Source organism: Zootoca vivipara, chromosome 5, assembly GCF_963506605.1.
Source record: "Zootoca vivipara chromosome 5, rZooViv1.1, whole genome shotgun sequence".
Lineage (NCBI taxonomy): Eukaryota > Metazoa > Chordata > Lepidosauria > Squamata > Lacertidae > Zootoca > Zootoca vivipara.
This window is the reverse complement of record NC_083280.1, coordinates 72,090,708-72,107,467: the sequence shown is the minus strand read 5'-3', so window position 1 is coordinate 72,107,467 and position 16,760 is coordinate 72,090,708. Positions and strand designations below refer to the sequence as shown.

The window sequence follows — 16,760 nt, the reverse complement described above, 5'->3', positions numbered from 1 at the left end:
TAGTCAGGAAGATTTAGATAGGACATGCTTTAAAAAAGTTATTAGACTTGACTGATTATTTTATTCCCCCAGGAAAGAAAACTGCATTGTCTATTTGTTAAATCTGGACAGGTGAACAGTAATTGCCTCCTTAGTGCAGCTACAGGAGTCCTACAAGCATTTCATATAGGTAAATTATTGTCTGTGTGGCGCTCCTGGGTAGGCCAGTTGGTGTGAAGCATTCAGCCCTAAACAGTAAGACTTTACTACTCCTGTTCAGCTATCCAAGACTTGGACTAGCAGCGCAGTATGGACTGGCCAGCCCAATACCAGCTGCTGGAAATCACAAATGGGGAGAATGCTGTTGCGCTCAAGGTCCTACTTACAGGTTCCATCTGGTTGGCCACTGTGAGATCCAGTATGACTCTTATGTTCTTAAAACAGGGCAATAGCCAGGATTTATATAGCAGATGTTCTTCAACTTTGTACAGCTCCCCTTCTTTGCATGTATGTTTCTTCCCAACCACAGCCAAACCCTACAATCAACATGTCTAATAGAAAACTATTCAGGGCAACTTGAGCTTAAAACCTCTAAAGAAGCCTACCCAAAGAGGTTCTGGTCAGTTGATATGAGAGGTACACACTCCTGTCTGGCTCCACACAGACAAATATTTGGCCTATATGCATTAATTGGGTTGTAATCGGAGTTGTAAATCACGAAGAAGCAAATTATCACATGGCAGTTTCACATTAACAGATTGCTGGCAACCACAAAGAAAGGCACTCATCCATTTTCAAGCAGTTGCATGTGACTATCTGTATTATTTAGAGATTTTAAATTTCTGTAGTCCTGTAGTGTCCCCCCCCCACTGGTTTTGGGGGGATATGAAATTAGGTGGATACAGTGGTGCCTCGCTTAACGAATGCCCTGCTTAACGAAATTTCCGCTTAACAAAAGGATTTTTCGAGCGGAGGTTGCCTCACTAGACGAAATCGTTTTATGAAAAATTCGTCTAGCGAATTGCGGTTTCCCATAGGAATGCATTGAAATTCAATTAATGCGTTCCTATGGGCAAAAAAAAAATTCAATGCATTCCTATGGGATTCGCTAGACGAACTTTTCGTTATAAGAAAAGACCCGTGGAACGAATTAAATTAGTCTAGCAAGGCACCACTGTATATGTGTATTGCATTTTTAGGTTATTGAAAGAGGGCCAGCTCTAGGTGTGTGTGGTGGGTGCAGGGCAATGTGTGGTATTGCATTATAAGGGAATTAAAATGGTGGCAACAATGAGTCCAGCTGCTTGACCTGGGTGGAAAAATAAAAAGGGAACCAACCATCACTGATGTCATGGACTAGTTGGACACAGAGGAATGGTGGAAGGAAGCTGTTGGGAAAACCCCCAAGGGAAGAAAGCTCAGAGCTTGGGGGCTGGTGGTAGGACACTAATGAGTGGTCAGGGAGAGGAGATTCGGAGGAGGTGGTGGAAGTTGGGAGTCTTTGGCAGAAAGAAGTCCAGAATCAGTGACAGAAGCTGAAACAGGAGAGGGGGGTGAGAGAGGCCAAGAGGGAGAAATGAGTCTGGCTGATGAAGTCATGGGTGTCTCCCGTTCCTGCTGAAACAAGCTCCCTTCCCCTCTAGTTTTCCAGAACAAGAGGCATAAAAAGGGTGAAGAAGTTAGCTTCATGCAGGGGCAGTCTCATATTGCTTTAGAAAAACCTTGGAGGGGACTTAAGACAGCTGTGGGGAGGTGGGGACTTTCAGTCTTGGCAACTGATCCATGGGGTCAGATGTACCAGGGATGAGCTTCTGTCCTCATTAGGCCTGACACTCAGCCAAGTCTGTGCAAATCATGTTCTTGCTAATACAGAGTTAACTCTAACTTGCAGAGTATGATTTACTTGCTTCTGAGACTTGATTTCAAATATGATGGAGACTGCTGTGGCCAGGCCTGAATTGCATTTCTGGAGAATGTTATGAACCTCCTATCCTTTAGAATAGGGTTGGGGAACCTTTTTCATCCTGAAAACCACATTCCCTTCTGGACAACCTTCTGGGGGCCATGTGATGCTGGAGCTTGTAGGGGCAGAGGCAAAAATGGGTGGAGCAATTAATATAAATCTTACCTGCGTACAACAGACTAGCTTCTACACACACACCATTCTCTATCCTCGATACAGGAAAGCAAGAGGCATTACCAGAGTTCAAGGGCAATTCCAGCCAGGCAAAAATACAAAAGGATGGTATAAAGCAGAGGTTTGGAGAATTGCATTCGGTCTCTAACTCTTTAGAGGAATACCGAATTCAAGCTTATATACGTAGACCTATTTACTAGGATAGGGTTAAACAGTCATGGAATGAATTGTCCCAAGCAGTTACAAAGGGGCTGGACAGAAATTGCAACACATTATTAAATAAATGTGTTCCTTAATCTGTTATGATCTGGCTCAAGCAGCCAGGATAGCACGGAAGAGGATAGTAATGGAAATAAAAATATACAAACATTTTATTTTATTTTAATTTTTAAAAAATTATATACCACTTAACTACAATAGTCTCAGGGCAGTTTACAAATATGCAATGCAACAAATAAAAATCAGATAAAACTATAAAATCAAACTTCAGTTAAATTGCCTGTCTTCTGAATTATGTCCATTTTGCCTTTTGATTTAAGTAGTCGTTTTCTCTGTAAAATATTCATCTGTATCAGCAACGATAAGTAGAAATGGAAATTTGTAATGACGAAGAGCTTTATTTCATTTTATTTTCTCACTCTCCTTTTTTCAGCCTATTTTCTTAAATGGTCAAAAAACCCTTCAACACAATGACTGTTTGGCCACTGACGTCTACTCTTCCATCAGGCCGAAGCAGAATCTTCAACTTTCCTCCACGAGTAGAACACTGAAATGCTAAACAAAGAGTGGGGGGAGGCTTGTATTTATATTTCCTATTATCTGTGTTCCCCATGAACGATGCATGCTGCAATAAGTGGTTGTCACTAATGAGCAGCAGATGGGTTAAAGAAAGGGGAAAGCTCTATGGATCTACTGAGCCCAGCAAAGCTAATCCACTGACAGGCTATGGTGAAGCCTTCACCCTAGACAGCAAATAAGGAGGATGCAAACTCCACCTGCCCCCCACAAAACTCTGCTGCCTATGTGCATGTTACATGCTGCACAGCCTCTCCTCATGCTCCCTCCACCTTTGGGGACCAGGGAAGAGCCTTCAAAGAAGCATGCTTTTGAGTTAGGAAGAAAAGTGTCTCCACAGAACTGTAAGTTCTGAAGAGGAACTCTTAATGCACAAGCTCCTGCTCCCATGTAAGGTCTTACATATAAGATTTCCTTTACAGACAACCACATGGAACACATGACTGGGGGGAAAATCCCATATGTATGTTAACTCATCTAGAGCCAAATAGCTTAAAAATAATACTGTACAAGTATTTCTTTAGATCCAGACTTGAAAGACATATTGCCATTGAATTTAAGTGACCAATATCATCTTCACTTGCCTTTGGTTCTTTTTTTTAGAAGGAAAGCCACAGTAATTTTACCCTGCTGCATGCAAACTGGAAAAAACAGCTTGGTTTAAATATCTTCTTTCATCAATTTTGGCAAGGGTGGAAAAACTAATACATCTGAGTCCCTTGCACAGCACTGTGACCTGAACCCTTTCTTGCCTTCAGACCCTCTGGCTAAACAGGAGGAAAAATTAATGTGTAATTAAAGTTTCTGCAGATTTTATTTTTAACAGATTACATTTATTAAATTATTGAGCCCTAAGGTTTATTCTTATAAATGAAGAGAGATTCTTACCACACATTTCCTTTTTCCCCAGTTGTTGTGACCAGTAACTACTTAAGACAGTATGAGCAGATCCTGGAAAGAAAATGAAAAGATGTAATAATCATAACAAAAAAAAGTGTAACGTTTTTAGTGTTCAAAGCACATCACATGCATTTTTTAAAAAATAATCCTTATAATGCCACAGTAAGGTAAGGCTGAATTATTATCCTCATTTGCAAACTGGCTGTCACTTGGGGAAGGGCAGTATCCTGCAAAAACCTTTGGGATGTGCAGAACATATCCACACATTAGAATTCTCCTCCATGCCTTGCAGTCATGAGGGCTGAAGCATCCAGAATTGAAGAAAGAAGGCAGATTTATCCTTAACCAGGCCTTTGGCTGACTGACATCTGATGCCTTTTTAAAATGTGTTGTGGAAAGGGGGATTATTGAGTTGCCTTTGCTTTTTTGTTTTTATTATGTATTTTCTGTTTTTTATATTGTGATTTTTATATGGGATTTTATTTTGTGAACCATCCTGAGATCCAAGGGTATAAGGCTGTATACAAATACTATTACTGTATTATTAACCCATCTCATACCTGCATGGCCCCTTCCAGGATTCTGTTTCTTCAACACGGTACAGTGGGATGACTTGACAGGTTACCATATTTTATCAAATTGGTTTTTTAAACAACCACCACCCATGAACACCAAGCTTTTGAGAGTGTGTTAAAAGCCATTATAAATATTGATTGTGGTGTATTTTATTTTTATTTGTCCTTCATTGGTTCTAGGTCAACCTTTCAAATTATACCAAAACTAAAACCCACTCATGTGCATATGTGATCTTCCTGAACAATATAGCATCTAGCATCCATTTTATTGTTGATTCATTTACTTTTCTATTTCAAGAATCTCTTAAGGGGTTTAAACACCAAATATGCACATCTATATAGACATGTATTTTTTTAAGCCATCATGTTAATCCAATATAGGTACATATAACAAATAATGCTGGGCCATGTATAGTGCCATGGGCTTTCATAGGCAAAAACCTGCCTCAACAGATGCATCTGATGAGAGTAAAAGCTCATTTTGCTCATTTGTTAAAGGTATCATTGGCTTTTCTTGTTTTTGCTACAAAAAAAGTAGCCCAGCAGTTCTTCTGCATTTTGTACATAGTAAAGCTTCCAACAGGAATTATTCCCCTATGGTATGTTTAATAAAAATGAGAGAAAAGCCCTGCTTAAACACACAAACACACCTGTGACAGGATCTTCTAAAATTCCAACCCACGGAGCAAAGTATCGAGAGTAAAAGTCATAGCTTTCATGTTTTCCATGGAAATCTCCCTTAAGTGTGACTATTAATCCTTGAACTTTCCCAGTCTTCTCAGCCAGCAAAAGTTCTTGGGCATTCACTTGTATTTTCTCCAAATCAGACCTTGAGGTTAAGCATGAAATGTTAAACATTTAAATATATTTTTCCTATGTATGCAAATTTAAAGCTAAAACATGCCAGTGAGAACAATTATGAGCTAAAACATACTGCAGTTCTAGGTATCTAAAGTAAGGATAGCGACAGTAAGAGCAAGCACCCAGTACTGGTATAATGTCTACAACAGACTTCACCAACCTGGTGCCCTCCAGGGGTTTTGCAATGCCAGTCAAACAGAATGAGGCATCAAAGGAGGGGAGGTGGGGTTCACATTAATTTACATATAACAAAGATGGTGAGCCTATGGCCCTCTAGACATTGTTGGAGTCCAACTTCCATCAGCCCAAGCCAGCACAGCCAATGGTCAACAATGAGGGGAGTTGCAATCCAGCAACCATCTGGCGTGCCAAATATTCCCCAGCCTTGCTACTACCTAATGAAATTCGTAGGAAAAGCACATATACCTTCCATAAGCATCACTGAGGCAGACAAGAAGCTTCTTTGTGTCAGGAGAATAGCGAACATCTTGAACATTCATATCGCCTACAGTTGCCTGGTAAGAAAATATTACAAGATGAAACCCAAAGAATTAGAGCATCTCCTAAATTACAATCATTAAGGATGCATTACATTCTCAGTCAAATCAAATGATGCACACATTTTAGGCACACGTGTGGGAGAGCAGACAGATGACATCATCTTCTTAACACTTTGAGAACCCAAATTTAAACCACTCTCCCTCTGGAATAAGTTGTTTGTGTGTTCCAGATGCAGAGAGAGCTTCCTCATCTTTGCCTTAGGATGACATACAGGGCTCAAGCTAAGAGAACATGCAGCCTACATGTGCTTTCTGTCTGCTCACTCAGATTCCTCCTAGTTTGTTTAGAACATTTGGAGAAGCCACTCTTAAACACATGAACTGATGCCAAAGAGCTCAGAGATAATTTGGCTGAGATTTTCAAAGCCCAAAGGAGAGATATTCACTTTTCATCTCCTCCCACAGTAAAGGGTAAAGGGACCCCTGACCGTTAGGTCCAGTTGCAGACAACTCTGGGGTTGCGGCACTCATCTCGCTTTACTGGCCGAGGGAGCCAGCGTACATGTGGCCAGCATGACTAAGCCACTTCTGGCGAACCAGAGCAGCACACGGAAACGCCATTTACCTTCCCGCCAGAGCGGTACCTATTTATCTACTTGCACTGCGTGCTTTCAAACTGCTAGGTTGGCAGGAGCTGGAACTGAACAACGGGAGCTCACCCTGTCGCGGGGATTCGAACCGCCAACCTTCTAATCGGCAAGCCCTGGGCTCAGTGGTTTAACCCACAGCGCCACCCATGTCCCACAGTACCCTGACACTATTAAAGCAGCTCAGTCTCTACTCCTTTAATTGGATCTGTCAAAAACCAAGGAGCACCCATCCTCTCTAATGTAACTCCTAGTGTGCATGATTATCCCATTTTATCCTCACAACAGCCTTGCACAGTAGGCTAGACTGAAAGTTGGGGTCAGGCCCAAAGTGTATCTAATGTCGAAATGTAGATTTGAGCCTAGTTCTGTTCACCACAAACCACAGACTTTCCCTACTTTATTAATGGAACAATTTTGCAATAAGGACACAGTAACTAACCTAATATAGTGGCACTACCTTGAATAAAATATTTTATCACAGAGCTAGCATCCATGATTAATCAAATGTTTCATAAATATTCAAACTGCATCTGTGTAATTTGAGGTACAGAGGATGCTTGCTACATGCAGGCCAATATGGCATGGGGAAAGAGACATAACAATGCATAAAGTGTATGGCATAGAGCAGTGGTGCCCAGTTGGTGGTCTAGGTAACCAACCCAGGGCGTCCGTGGCACCATTCACGTAACAAATGCTACCACAGGTATATAAAAATTTTCAAAAGTAGGGGGCCAATGGCTTGGCTTTGGAAAAACAGGAGATCCGTAGTACTTAGCTAATTGGGAACCACTGACATAGAGGTTTACTGGCAGTCCTTTGCAGGGTTAGACATGCCTCACTCTGCAAAAGTGTACAGTGCAGTAATAAGGACGATGTTGTTGAATTGTTGGAATACTCTGTGTTATTCAGTATACATTTAATAAAATCACAATAAATAATATAAGGATTACACTAATTACCTTCACTAATTTTTCCACTTCCTGGAAATCCTGGATGAAAAGAAATAAATATGCATATAATGATTGCTCTTAACTAATCTTTTGGAAAAATGCTGGCAATTTAAGTCTATCTAACCTGTGGATAAGTAGGATAAAGGGGTAAGTCCAGGATAATATGATCGCCCGCTTGTCTGGCATTTAATTCTCCACTCAGTGTTACGAAAGTGAGGGTTGAATTGACATTTTCTGTTTTTAAAATTAGAAACATATAAGTGTAATATAGGTTGAAAGGTATATTTGCAAATAACTTATATCTTAAATGTTAATTACTCTGGTTATGGAATAACACAGCTGCTGAGGCAAGGGTAGCATGGCCACAGAGTGGGACCTCCTTGGCTGGTGTAAACCACCTTAATCCAAAATGGGAACCTATGAAAAGAAAATTCAGGAGTCAGGCTTACAGTAAACTCTTCCTGTAGCTTTACGGCTGTATCACACCAGGTTTTCAGCCATTTACTTGCCCTTTTATAGTGTTACTGCATGTCAATCCCTTTCCACATCACATCTGTGGTTTTCTTTGATAAAAGAGAAAGAAAACACCCATCTATTTGCAACATGCCAATGACCTATATTAATTTTTTAAAAATGGAAGTATGAAAGAATGGGCGTGGTAGGTATTTGAGAAGATGAATCCGTAGCCTCACTATAGGCTATTGTGTATGTCAGCTATTTGGTGATAAAAATGTTCCACAGATGAAAATTCCTCCAAGACGAAGAAAATGAGATGGAACTACGCCCTGGACTGCCTGTGCTACAAAATGAGATGGCGCATTCCTGAGGTGGCAAGAGTTGGTCATACCACTCCAGGTTGCATGTGACAGATGCAATTCTTAATGCATCTCTGAGTTTTTTTAAAAAATTCTCTGTAGGAAAGCTAGCAGATTAGGAATAAAAATTATAATCTGTGTGACCCCTTCTGCTAATTTTCTTCTTGCAGGGACATTTTATGCAAAGGAGCATTCAGTGGTATCTCTCTGCTTTAGTCTTAAGCAATACAGTCACTCTGCCACATTAGAAATTGTAGAATTCCCAGGGTTCCTTGGGAAGAAAGTTTAACTGTTAAACCAGATTAGGTCTGTGGTATGTTTATACACCAAGTATTTACTGCCTCATCTTACATTATAGTCTACTAACTAAAGTATCAACCTTCCTTAATATTTTAGGCAGGGGATATGATCTACCTTCTGCTGAAGTCAACTGAAAAATTACCGCTTATTTTAATATAGCCATACTTCTTGTAAAGTCATCAGTAGGATGCAGTTTTCTGATGAATGCCGTTTCTGAGAGGTTCATTTCTGTTGCGATTTTTTGGTGCCAACCTTCTTCCAGTTCCTATTTTTAAAAAATCAAGTAATTGCCGGTGAATTGGTATTATTTATTTTATAGTAAAATAAAAGACCTGATAAACAAAGAGCCTAGCATTACACATGAAACTTAAATGGGTTCATGGTACTGTTTCTTATTCAACAAACCTGCAGAAGCAGTAGGAATAAAGAACTAAAAAAATAACCTGCAAGCCACCCCAAACATCACCTCTGCCATTAGGAGGCAGTTCCCTATGAGATACCATACAATACGTCTGGAATTCCCTGGACATAGCAGGGCATGAATTGCTGGGATGTCTGGGAAAATCTGGATGTATGGTTAAAAACACTTGCTGAATGATCAAAACTAAGTTTTAGCTCATCGGAAACTGGATGAGATAAAAATTTAAAATTTTAGATTTAAACTTAGTTTTGATCATTCAACAAGTGTACAAAATATTAAGAAAACTGGATGACATGAGGTTAAAAAGTTGGATCACTTGGTATGGAATGACCCAGCAAAGCAAAGCAAAACAGAAACCCACAAATTCAGACAACTAATTGGCACCATCTTGTGGTAGTTTTGAAATATAGCTATCCCGTGTTTTCTTATTTTGGCCTAACTGACCCAGGGGTTTGTGGGGCCCTGTGCACAGTCCTTTATGGGGGACCTATTCATTCACCTAAATAAATACGATCATGCCAAAATTAGGGTGTATGAGATTATATTAATAATGTTTCTGCCTTTGTGCTGTGCTCACCCCCAACAACTTGGGAACAATCCCGGCAGCAGGCTAGGTAGGAAAGAACAGCCGTACCTTGGATCCCGAACGCCTTGCGAGTTGAATGTTTTGGCTCCTGAACGCCACAAACCCGGAGGTGAGTGTTCCAGTTTATGAACGTATGTCAGATGGGGCTTCCGTGGCTTCTGATTGGCTGAAGGAGCTTCCTGCAGCCAATCGGAAACCGCGCCTTGGTTTTCGAACGTTTTGGAAGTTGAACAGACTTCCGGAATGGAATTCATTCAACTTCCAAGGTACCACTGTACTAATAATGATGCCATTGAAATGCCTCCCCCATAATGTTTGGGGGAAATCAGGGATGATGATGATGATGATGATAAAGATTAAGATTATGATAATGACTCTGCACTCCCCCAGCCTCAAACAGCTTGGGAACAATCCAGGAAAAGAAAATAATTATGATCCTTCTGCACTAGGCTCCTTCCCTCTCCCCACCCAAAAAACCCCAACAGCTTGGGAACAATCAGGAAAACGTGATGTTGAGATGAAAATGTCTCTGCACTCCACTACCCCCTAAAAGACAAATCAATAAAAGATGGGAGGAAGGATGAGGAAATCTGGGTTACCCTGCCCCCCCCCAAACAGCTTTGGAACAATCCTTCCTGTATGGCAGGCTTCCTCAACCTTGGCCCTCCCGATGTTTTTGGCCTACAACTCCCATGATTCCTAGCCAGCAGGCCCAGTGGTCAGGGATTATGGGAATTGTAGTCTCAAAACAGCTAGAGGACCGAGGTTGAGGAAGCCTGCTGTATGGCATGGCATGGAGAAACAATTTTAAAAACTACATGCAGAGCGTACATAACTCTAGAAAATTAGCCAAACCACAGTCTAAAGGTCAAGCCACATATATACACTACACCAGAGCTTTCCAAACTGTGTGTCGCGACATGTTAGTGTGTCAACTGCAGTATGTAGGTGTATATCACATGAATGCTCCCCACGCTCCTTTCGGGGCTGAAAAGTTGTTAGTTTAACCTCCGGTTTGCTAGTAAAACTGAATTACAGTGTCGCGAAATTATGCACGTCTAAAAAGTGTGTCACCAACATGAAAAGTTTGGAAAGCTCTGCACTACATGGTCCAAGATTTAATGTTACAGGTAGGTAGCTGAGTTGGTCTGAGTCGAAACAAAATAAAAAAATTCCTTCAGTAGCACCTTAAAGACCAACTAAGTTTTTATTTTGGTATGAGCTTTCGTGTGCATGGGAATGGGTGATGGGCTGATAGGAGTGGTAAACCTGTTGATGACTGTTAACGACTGTTAATGACTGCAATTGGTCTTGTGAATTTTCTGTAATGGACACTGGTACCAGAGCCTGCAATAAAATTTCAGAAACAGGCTGGAAAGAGAAGTTGCTTAATTGCAACTCATTAGCAAGCTTAAAACCATGGAGCCACCTGGAATGAACAGAGACATAGGATTCTTATCTCATTATACATGATCAAGCTTTCCTTAGCACCTCAGCCCTTGCCCCCCCCCGCAAGACCTATTATCAGCCCATCACCCATTCCCATCACCCCCACCCACCACCCTCTGTATATACATAAGGGTCTGGTTACTTCTGTTTCAGTGTATCTGATGAAGTGTGCATGCACACGAAAGCTCATACTAAAATAAAAACTTAGTTGGTCTTTAAGGTGCTAGTGAAGGATTTTTTTATTTTGTTTACAAGATTTAATGATTCAAGATACAAGTACATGTTTGCAAATGGGCGTCTGGAGACTGAGAGATGGTATGCCAATTGAGCTACTGAATCCTTGGCACAGCACTCCTGAGCACAGCCAGTGTAGCTGTGTGGCCAAACATTCTTAAACACCAGCCAAAAAAGCCACTGAGCAATGGATTCAGACAGGCACAAGAGGAATTCATTGACAGAGGTTACAGAGATATGAGAAGGTGCTGAGATTACAGGGAGACACAGCACAAAGGAAGGCAGATAAGGGTGCAAGGGACAGAGAGGTGCAAAAGGCGCAAACAACATCCAGTGAGCAACACATGCACAAACAGGAAAAGAACTCGTTAGGAACAAACAGAAAAAAGTCTTATACTGAGTCAGACTATTGGTCCATCCAGTACATTATCTAAGACTGCCAACCTGAGGGTGCCATGCCACCTGTAGGCACCAAATTGATGGCCTTCATGTCTTTTTTGGAGGCAAACCACTGCCTTCTCTTATGGAGGATCTTTTCTGAATGAGGGGATCTAGTTCTTCAAATGCCACTATCATCCACAAGTGCCTAGAAACGTTCAAATATTTGTCCAAGAAGGCTACCGGTAGAATGTTAGTATCTTCAGGGTCCAGGTCCAGTTTCCATAGGAGTGGCCTGATCACTGCCTACTCTAAGGTTATTTTCTACTTCTTGGTTGTGGCACAGCAGTACAGTGGTACCTCGGGTTACAAACACTCCAGGTTACAGACTCCGCTAACCCGGTAGTAGTACCTCGGATTAAGGACTTTACCTCAGGAGAAATTGCGCATCAGCGGTGTGGCGGCCCCATGAGCTAAAGTGGTACCTCAGGTTAAGAATGGACCAGAGGTACCACTGTAGTCAGGATCACGCTGTGATCAGTGGGGACTGATATTATGTAAACAGATGCTATGCCGTTCAAGGGGCTGGAACACCTTAAAGGTAAAGGTAAAGGGACCCCTGACCATTAGGTCCAGTCGTGACCGACTCTGGGGTTGCGCGCTCATCTCGCATTATTGGCCGAGGGAGCCGGCGTATAGCTTCCAGGTCATGTGGCCAGCATGACAAAGCCGCTTCTGGCAAACCAGAGCAGCACATGGAAACGCCGTTTACCTTCCCGCTGTAGCGGTTCCTATTTATCTACTTGCATTTTGACGTGCTTTCGAACTGCTAGGTTGGCAGGAGCTGGGACCAAGCATCGGGAGCTCACCCCGTCACAGGGATTCGAACCGCCGACCTTCTGATCAGCAAGCCCTAGGCTCAGTGGTTTAACCACAGCGCCACCTGGGTCCCTTAAAAAGTAGCAATTGATATTTTTTAACCATACTTGAGTGACAAAATATCTTGGGTTAGTTTTGTTTAAATCAATACTACTAAATCAGATTAAATCTAAGCATTGTGCACAACTGTTTCATAAATAAGACTGTCAGTGCATATGAAATGGGCTAATTTGGAATTCAATCTGTGTTCTAAAAAACTCTAGAAAACTTAGCAGGGATTTCTCAGTGAGGTAAACATTAACTGCAGAAATGCTTCCTGGAAAGTCTTGACATTACTGAAGCTCCCCAACAATGCATAATTAACAGGCTGTCAACTCTCTTAGTTTACATGTGGCAAAAATGCCTCTCATAATCCTCTACAATGTGCAGGAGTTCTGAGGCTGATGTGCAAAGGTTCCCCAAATCACTGTGAAGTTTCCTGGGGGCAGGAATTTTTGAAAAATGCTGGGCCAGATAAACAGCACAGGAATTTTCTGTACCCACAACAAACCAATCCTTAGTCAAGAAAAGCATCACTAAAAATTAACATAACTGGCACCAGTCACACACAGCAAAGTTTTGTAATGTAGGGAGCTGCCTTACACTGAGTCAGGCCATTGGTTTATCTAGCTCATTATGCCTACAGGTCCCCAAGGTTTCAGGCAATATCTCTCCCAGCAATACTACCTGGAGATGTTGGGGACTGAGCCTAGGAACTTCTGCATGCAATGCTGATGCTCTGCCACTGAGCCACAGCCTTTCCCTAACAAACATTAGCATTCCAGTAAAGACAAGTTTCAAAAACTTACATCTTCAAGAAGACAAACAGCTGCAGGATTTCCAGAAAACGGCTGATCTGTAAAGGCATCAACTGTGAAAATAGAAATCTGCATTTTCTCCCCTTATTCTTGGCTGCTTTTAAAAATGGCGTTTTGCAAACTGCTGACTCATCTTCTCAGCTGTTGCATAAATGGCTGAGTTAATATTACACCAAGTGAAATATTACAAGTGTAATGTTACGCCAAGTGAGTACAAAAAACTGGTAGCTTTGCCAACATTTACTTTCCTTTTCTTCTTCCTTACATGTCCCAGCCCAGCAACCACATTTTAAATATTTTCTCTATATTTATAAGAAATTCCAACATTATTTTAATGACTGTTGTGAAATTATAACTTCCATTCTACATGTGTGTCAATGTGATTTACAAATATATCATAAAAACAGCTGAAATGGTTTTTAAAACTATATAAAAAATAACTGAATATACTGTAGGTTTAAAAACAATACAAAATGAACACCTGTGGCAAAGGATTTTTGAGATGCTGGAAAACCTTGTTCACACAGAAACATCTTCCATTGTTTTAGAAAGTACAGATAGTGCATGCCTGGTATATTTCAACAGGGTTGCTGTTTCACAGACTGGGGCAGCAACACTGAAAGCCTTGTTCCGAATTACTGTGGAGCCAGTTTCTGATATTTTGGGGACTTTAGCAGCAGTGTAGCAACCACCAGCAGCTTATTGATATTTTTTTTAGGAAGTTGCTGATCTTAGGGATGGGAAGTGACTCCAGCCCCTTGCAGCATCCAAAATGCCCGGCAACCACCATTCCGCCCTCAAACTCCTCTGCTGCCCAGACTCTCAACCCCTGACACACAGCAGCCGCTGTGCCACAATACAGACCCCACGGTGCCCTACGCCCCCCCAAGTGCAGACCGCCCCCTAGGGTTGCCAGACTCAATACTGGACAGGACTTCTGTGCCTTAAATTGCTCTGCTCTCTTTTGAGTCTGGAAACCTTAAAGAGAAACCAGGGCAATTAAAGGCACAGAAGTCCTGTCCACTATTGAGTCTGGCAACCCTACCGCCCCCCTGCCGCAGGCTAGCTACACTACTGGACTTTAGGAAGAAACTCACCTGCACAGTGCAGTGACCTGTTGGATATACTAAATGGATATATAAAGGATAATGTGGCCTCTTTAAAGGTTAAGCATCAAGAAAAGCTAATTTGTGTGTGGAGTTAATTTTTATTAACTGAATTTGGAGAATTATTTCTGTTTATTTCTGTAGAAAGAAACACAACAGATGTGAAATTATACACATTTACTCAGAAAAAAAGCCTTAGTGTGTTCAGCAGTTCCGATTCCCGTGTGTCCTTAGGTTTTAGGGGCCATAATTATTTAAAAACAAGAGAGTCCTCACCTTGAAGAGTAAGAAATTGTCTTTAAGGTGCAACAAGAATTTGTTCTTTTTGCTGCAACAGATGATTACGGCTACCTTTCTGGAAACAGTTGTTTACCTAGGCAAGCAGTACAGTGGTACCTCTACTTACGAATAACTCTACTTACGAATGTTTCTACTTACGAACGGAGCTCCGTCCGCCATCTTGGATGTGGCGTATTTCATGTTTTAAACATTAGGGGGCAATTATTCTGTGATGCAATAAAAGTTATGAGTTTAATATTGTTCTTTGTAACCAGCATGCATACTCATTGCCCATTAATCATTTTAAAATCAATAGGGTTTATGATACACAGGATTGGAAACTGTAAGGATTGTTTTTCCCTTTGCCATTATATTCTTCCTAGGAGGCAGGAAGTATAACCTTCCATTGGCTCTTTGTTCTCTGGCTGAAAGATGGGGGCAGTGTGTCATTCCTCTGAGCCAGGGGTCAGCAAACTTTTTCAGCAGGGGGCCGGTCTATTGTCCTCGTGGGGGGGGCTGGACTATATTGGGGGGGATGATGCAAGAGCACCACAAGCTGCTTACCTGTGTCTTGCAAGCGGCAGGGGCTGGCAGCGGCGGAGAGATGATGAGCAGTGCGTGAAAGGGCTCCAGAGAGAGGCTGCTTAAAATGGTGGCCACTTGAGCGCTGCTGCTGCTGGCACCAACACAGCCCAGTCCTCTTCCTCCTCTAGGCAGCGCGGGAAGAAACCAGGAGGGAGGGAGGGAGGAGGTGCCGGCGCCGCTGCTGTGTGAGGAAGAGGGAAATAATGCACATGCCGGCGATCCACACTGCGATTTCCGGACCTCTGCAGGCCAGATCCAGAAGGCAATTGCGCCTGATCTGGCCCACGGGCCTTAGTTTGCTGACCCATGCTCTGAGCACTGCAATCCCAGGACTAGTGGGGAATTTACATTTCAAAGGCAAATTAATAATAATAATAATAAAAAAAAAATTTATTTATACCCCGGGCTCAGGGCAGCTGACACCAAATATAAATTACAATAAAACATATGGGGGGGCAGTTAATTAAAGCACGGCTTAAAAAACAGCTTAGTAGTAGCCCATAAATCAAGACCATAATGGGAGGAAACATCAGATATGAAGTTGTAGAGCACTTGCTTTGAATTCAAAAGGTCCCCAGGTCAAACCCTTGCAGGACCAGGTACAGTGGTGCCTCGCAAGACGAATTTAATTCATTCCAGGACTCAATTCGTCCTACGAAAAATTCATCTTGCGAGTCGCGGTTTCCCATAGGAATGCATTGAAACTTAATCAATGCGTTCCTATGGGCTCCGGGGGACTGGCGGCGGCATGGGGTGGGGCTTCGGAGAAGGCGCAGCGCCTGATGCCGGCTGTGTGCGAGGTGGCGGGGGGGAGAAGCGCTCCCCCCCCCCGCCCGCCTGTCTTCCCCGGCATCGGACGGGGCTTCAGAGAAGCGCTGCGCCTTCTCCAAAGCCCCCTCCGATGCTCCCTGGTGCCTCGCCGCCACGCCGAGGACACCCGGGAGCATCGGACAGGGCTTTGGAGAAGCGCTGCAACTTCTCTAAAGCCCCACCCCATGCCGGCTCTGCGGGGGCAGCCACCGCGCTGCCACGCTTCGGCTCCAGGGATGGAGCCAAAGCGCGGCGGGTGCTGCTTGCCCCCACCTGTCTTCCCCGAGGCAAGGGCACCGCACCGACATTTATCAAAATAAATGTCAGTTTGAACAGGACTATTCCTCCCCAGTGCAGAATGATATGATGTCCTGAGCCACCGTGCAGCTTTAGAGCTCAGAGGTCAATATGATTCTCTCACCGCACCAGTTGCGGGAGAAATGCTGAGAGCAAACGTGCCCCTTGTACACTGCCATGATAGACCTGACAATGTGATAAGATGCCTACCTAAGCTCCACAAAATGATTGTGTCTTTTCACAAGAACATATGCAGCACTGCCCAGTATGATGTTCATCCTTGGACACCTTCCCTAGAAAGAGTGGCGTGAAACAAGGCTGTGTCCCAACTCTCTTTGGCATATCCTGCTGGTCTCATATGACTCACACTTCCATTGCCTCTTGAGACAGACGGATGCCCACAATAGGAATAGGATT

At 42.7% G+C, this 16,760-nt stretch overlaps 2 protein-coding genes across 5 annotated transcripts in view; one reads left to right on the top strand and one right to left on the bottom strand.

The window, feature by feature from the left end:
- The window catches only part of MYPN (myopalladin), an 86,332-nt gene extending 83,447 nt beyond the window's left edge, over positions 1-2,885 (top strand). Inside the window, exon 21 of the mRNA XM_060274943.1 lies at positions 2,769-2,885. Within this exon, the coding sequence (XP_060130926.1) occupies positions 2,769-2,809 (41 nt within the window). The 3' untranslated portion in view covers positions 2,810-2,885. The remainder of the gene's footprint in view (positions 1-2,768) is intronic.
- Positions 2,478-16,760, bottom strand: part of PBLD (phenazine biosynthesis like protein domain containing) — a 14,981-nt gene continuing 698 nt past the window's right edge. For 2 of the 4 annotated variants that reach the window (XM_060274948.1, XM_060274949.1), the window contains exons 2-11: positions 15,216-15,417; positions 13,258-13,304; positions 8,628-8,727; positions 7,666-7,764; positions 7,472-7,581; positions 7,357-7,386; positions 5,674-5,762; positions 5,037-5,215; positions 3,800-3,862; positions 2,478-2,890 (exon numbers count right to left, since the gene is read on the bottom strand). In XM_060274948.1, coding sequence (XP_060130931.1) covers positions 2,778-2,890; positions 3,800-3,862; positions 5,037-5,215; positions 5,674-5,762; positions 7,357-7,386; positions 7,472-7,581; positions 7,666-7,764; positions 8,628-8,688 — 744 coding nt within the window. In that variant the 5' untranslated portion in view covers positions 8,689-8,727; positions 13,258-13,304; positions 15,216-15,417 and the 3' untranslated portion in view covers positions 2,478-2,777. Of the gene's footprint in view, positions 2,891-3,799; positions 3,863-5,036; positions 5,216-5,673; positions 5,763-7,356; positions 7,387-7,471; positions 7,582-7,665; positions 7,765-8,627; positions 8,728-13,257; positions 13,790-15,215; positions 15,418-16,760 lie in introns of those variants that run through there. The other 2 variants (XM_035138555.2, XM_035138556.2) reach the window with 2 other exon arrangements.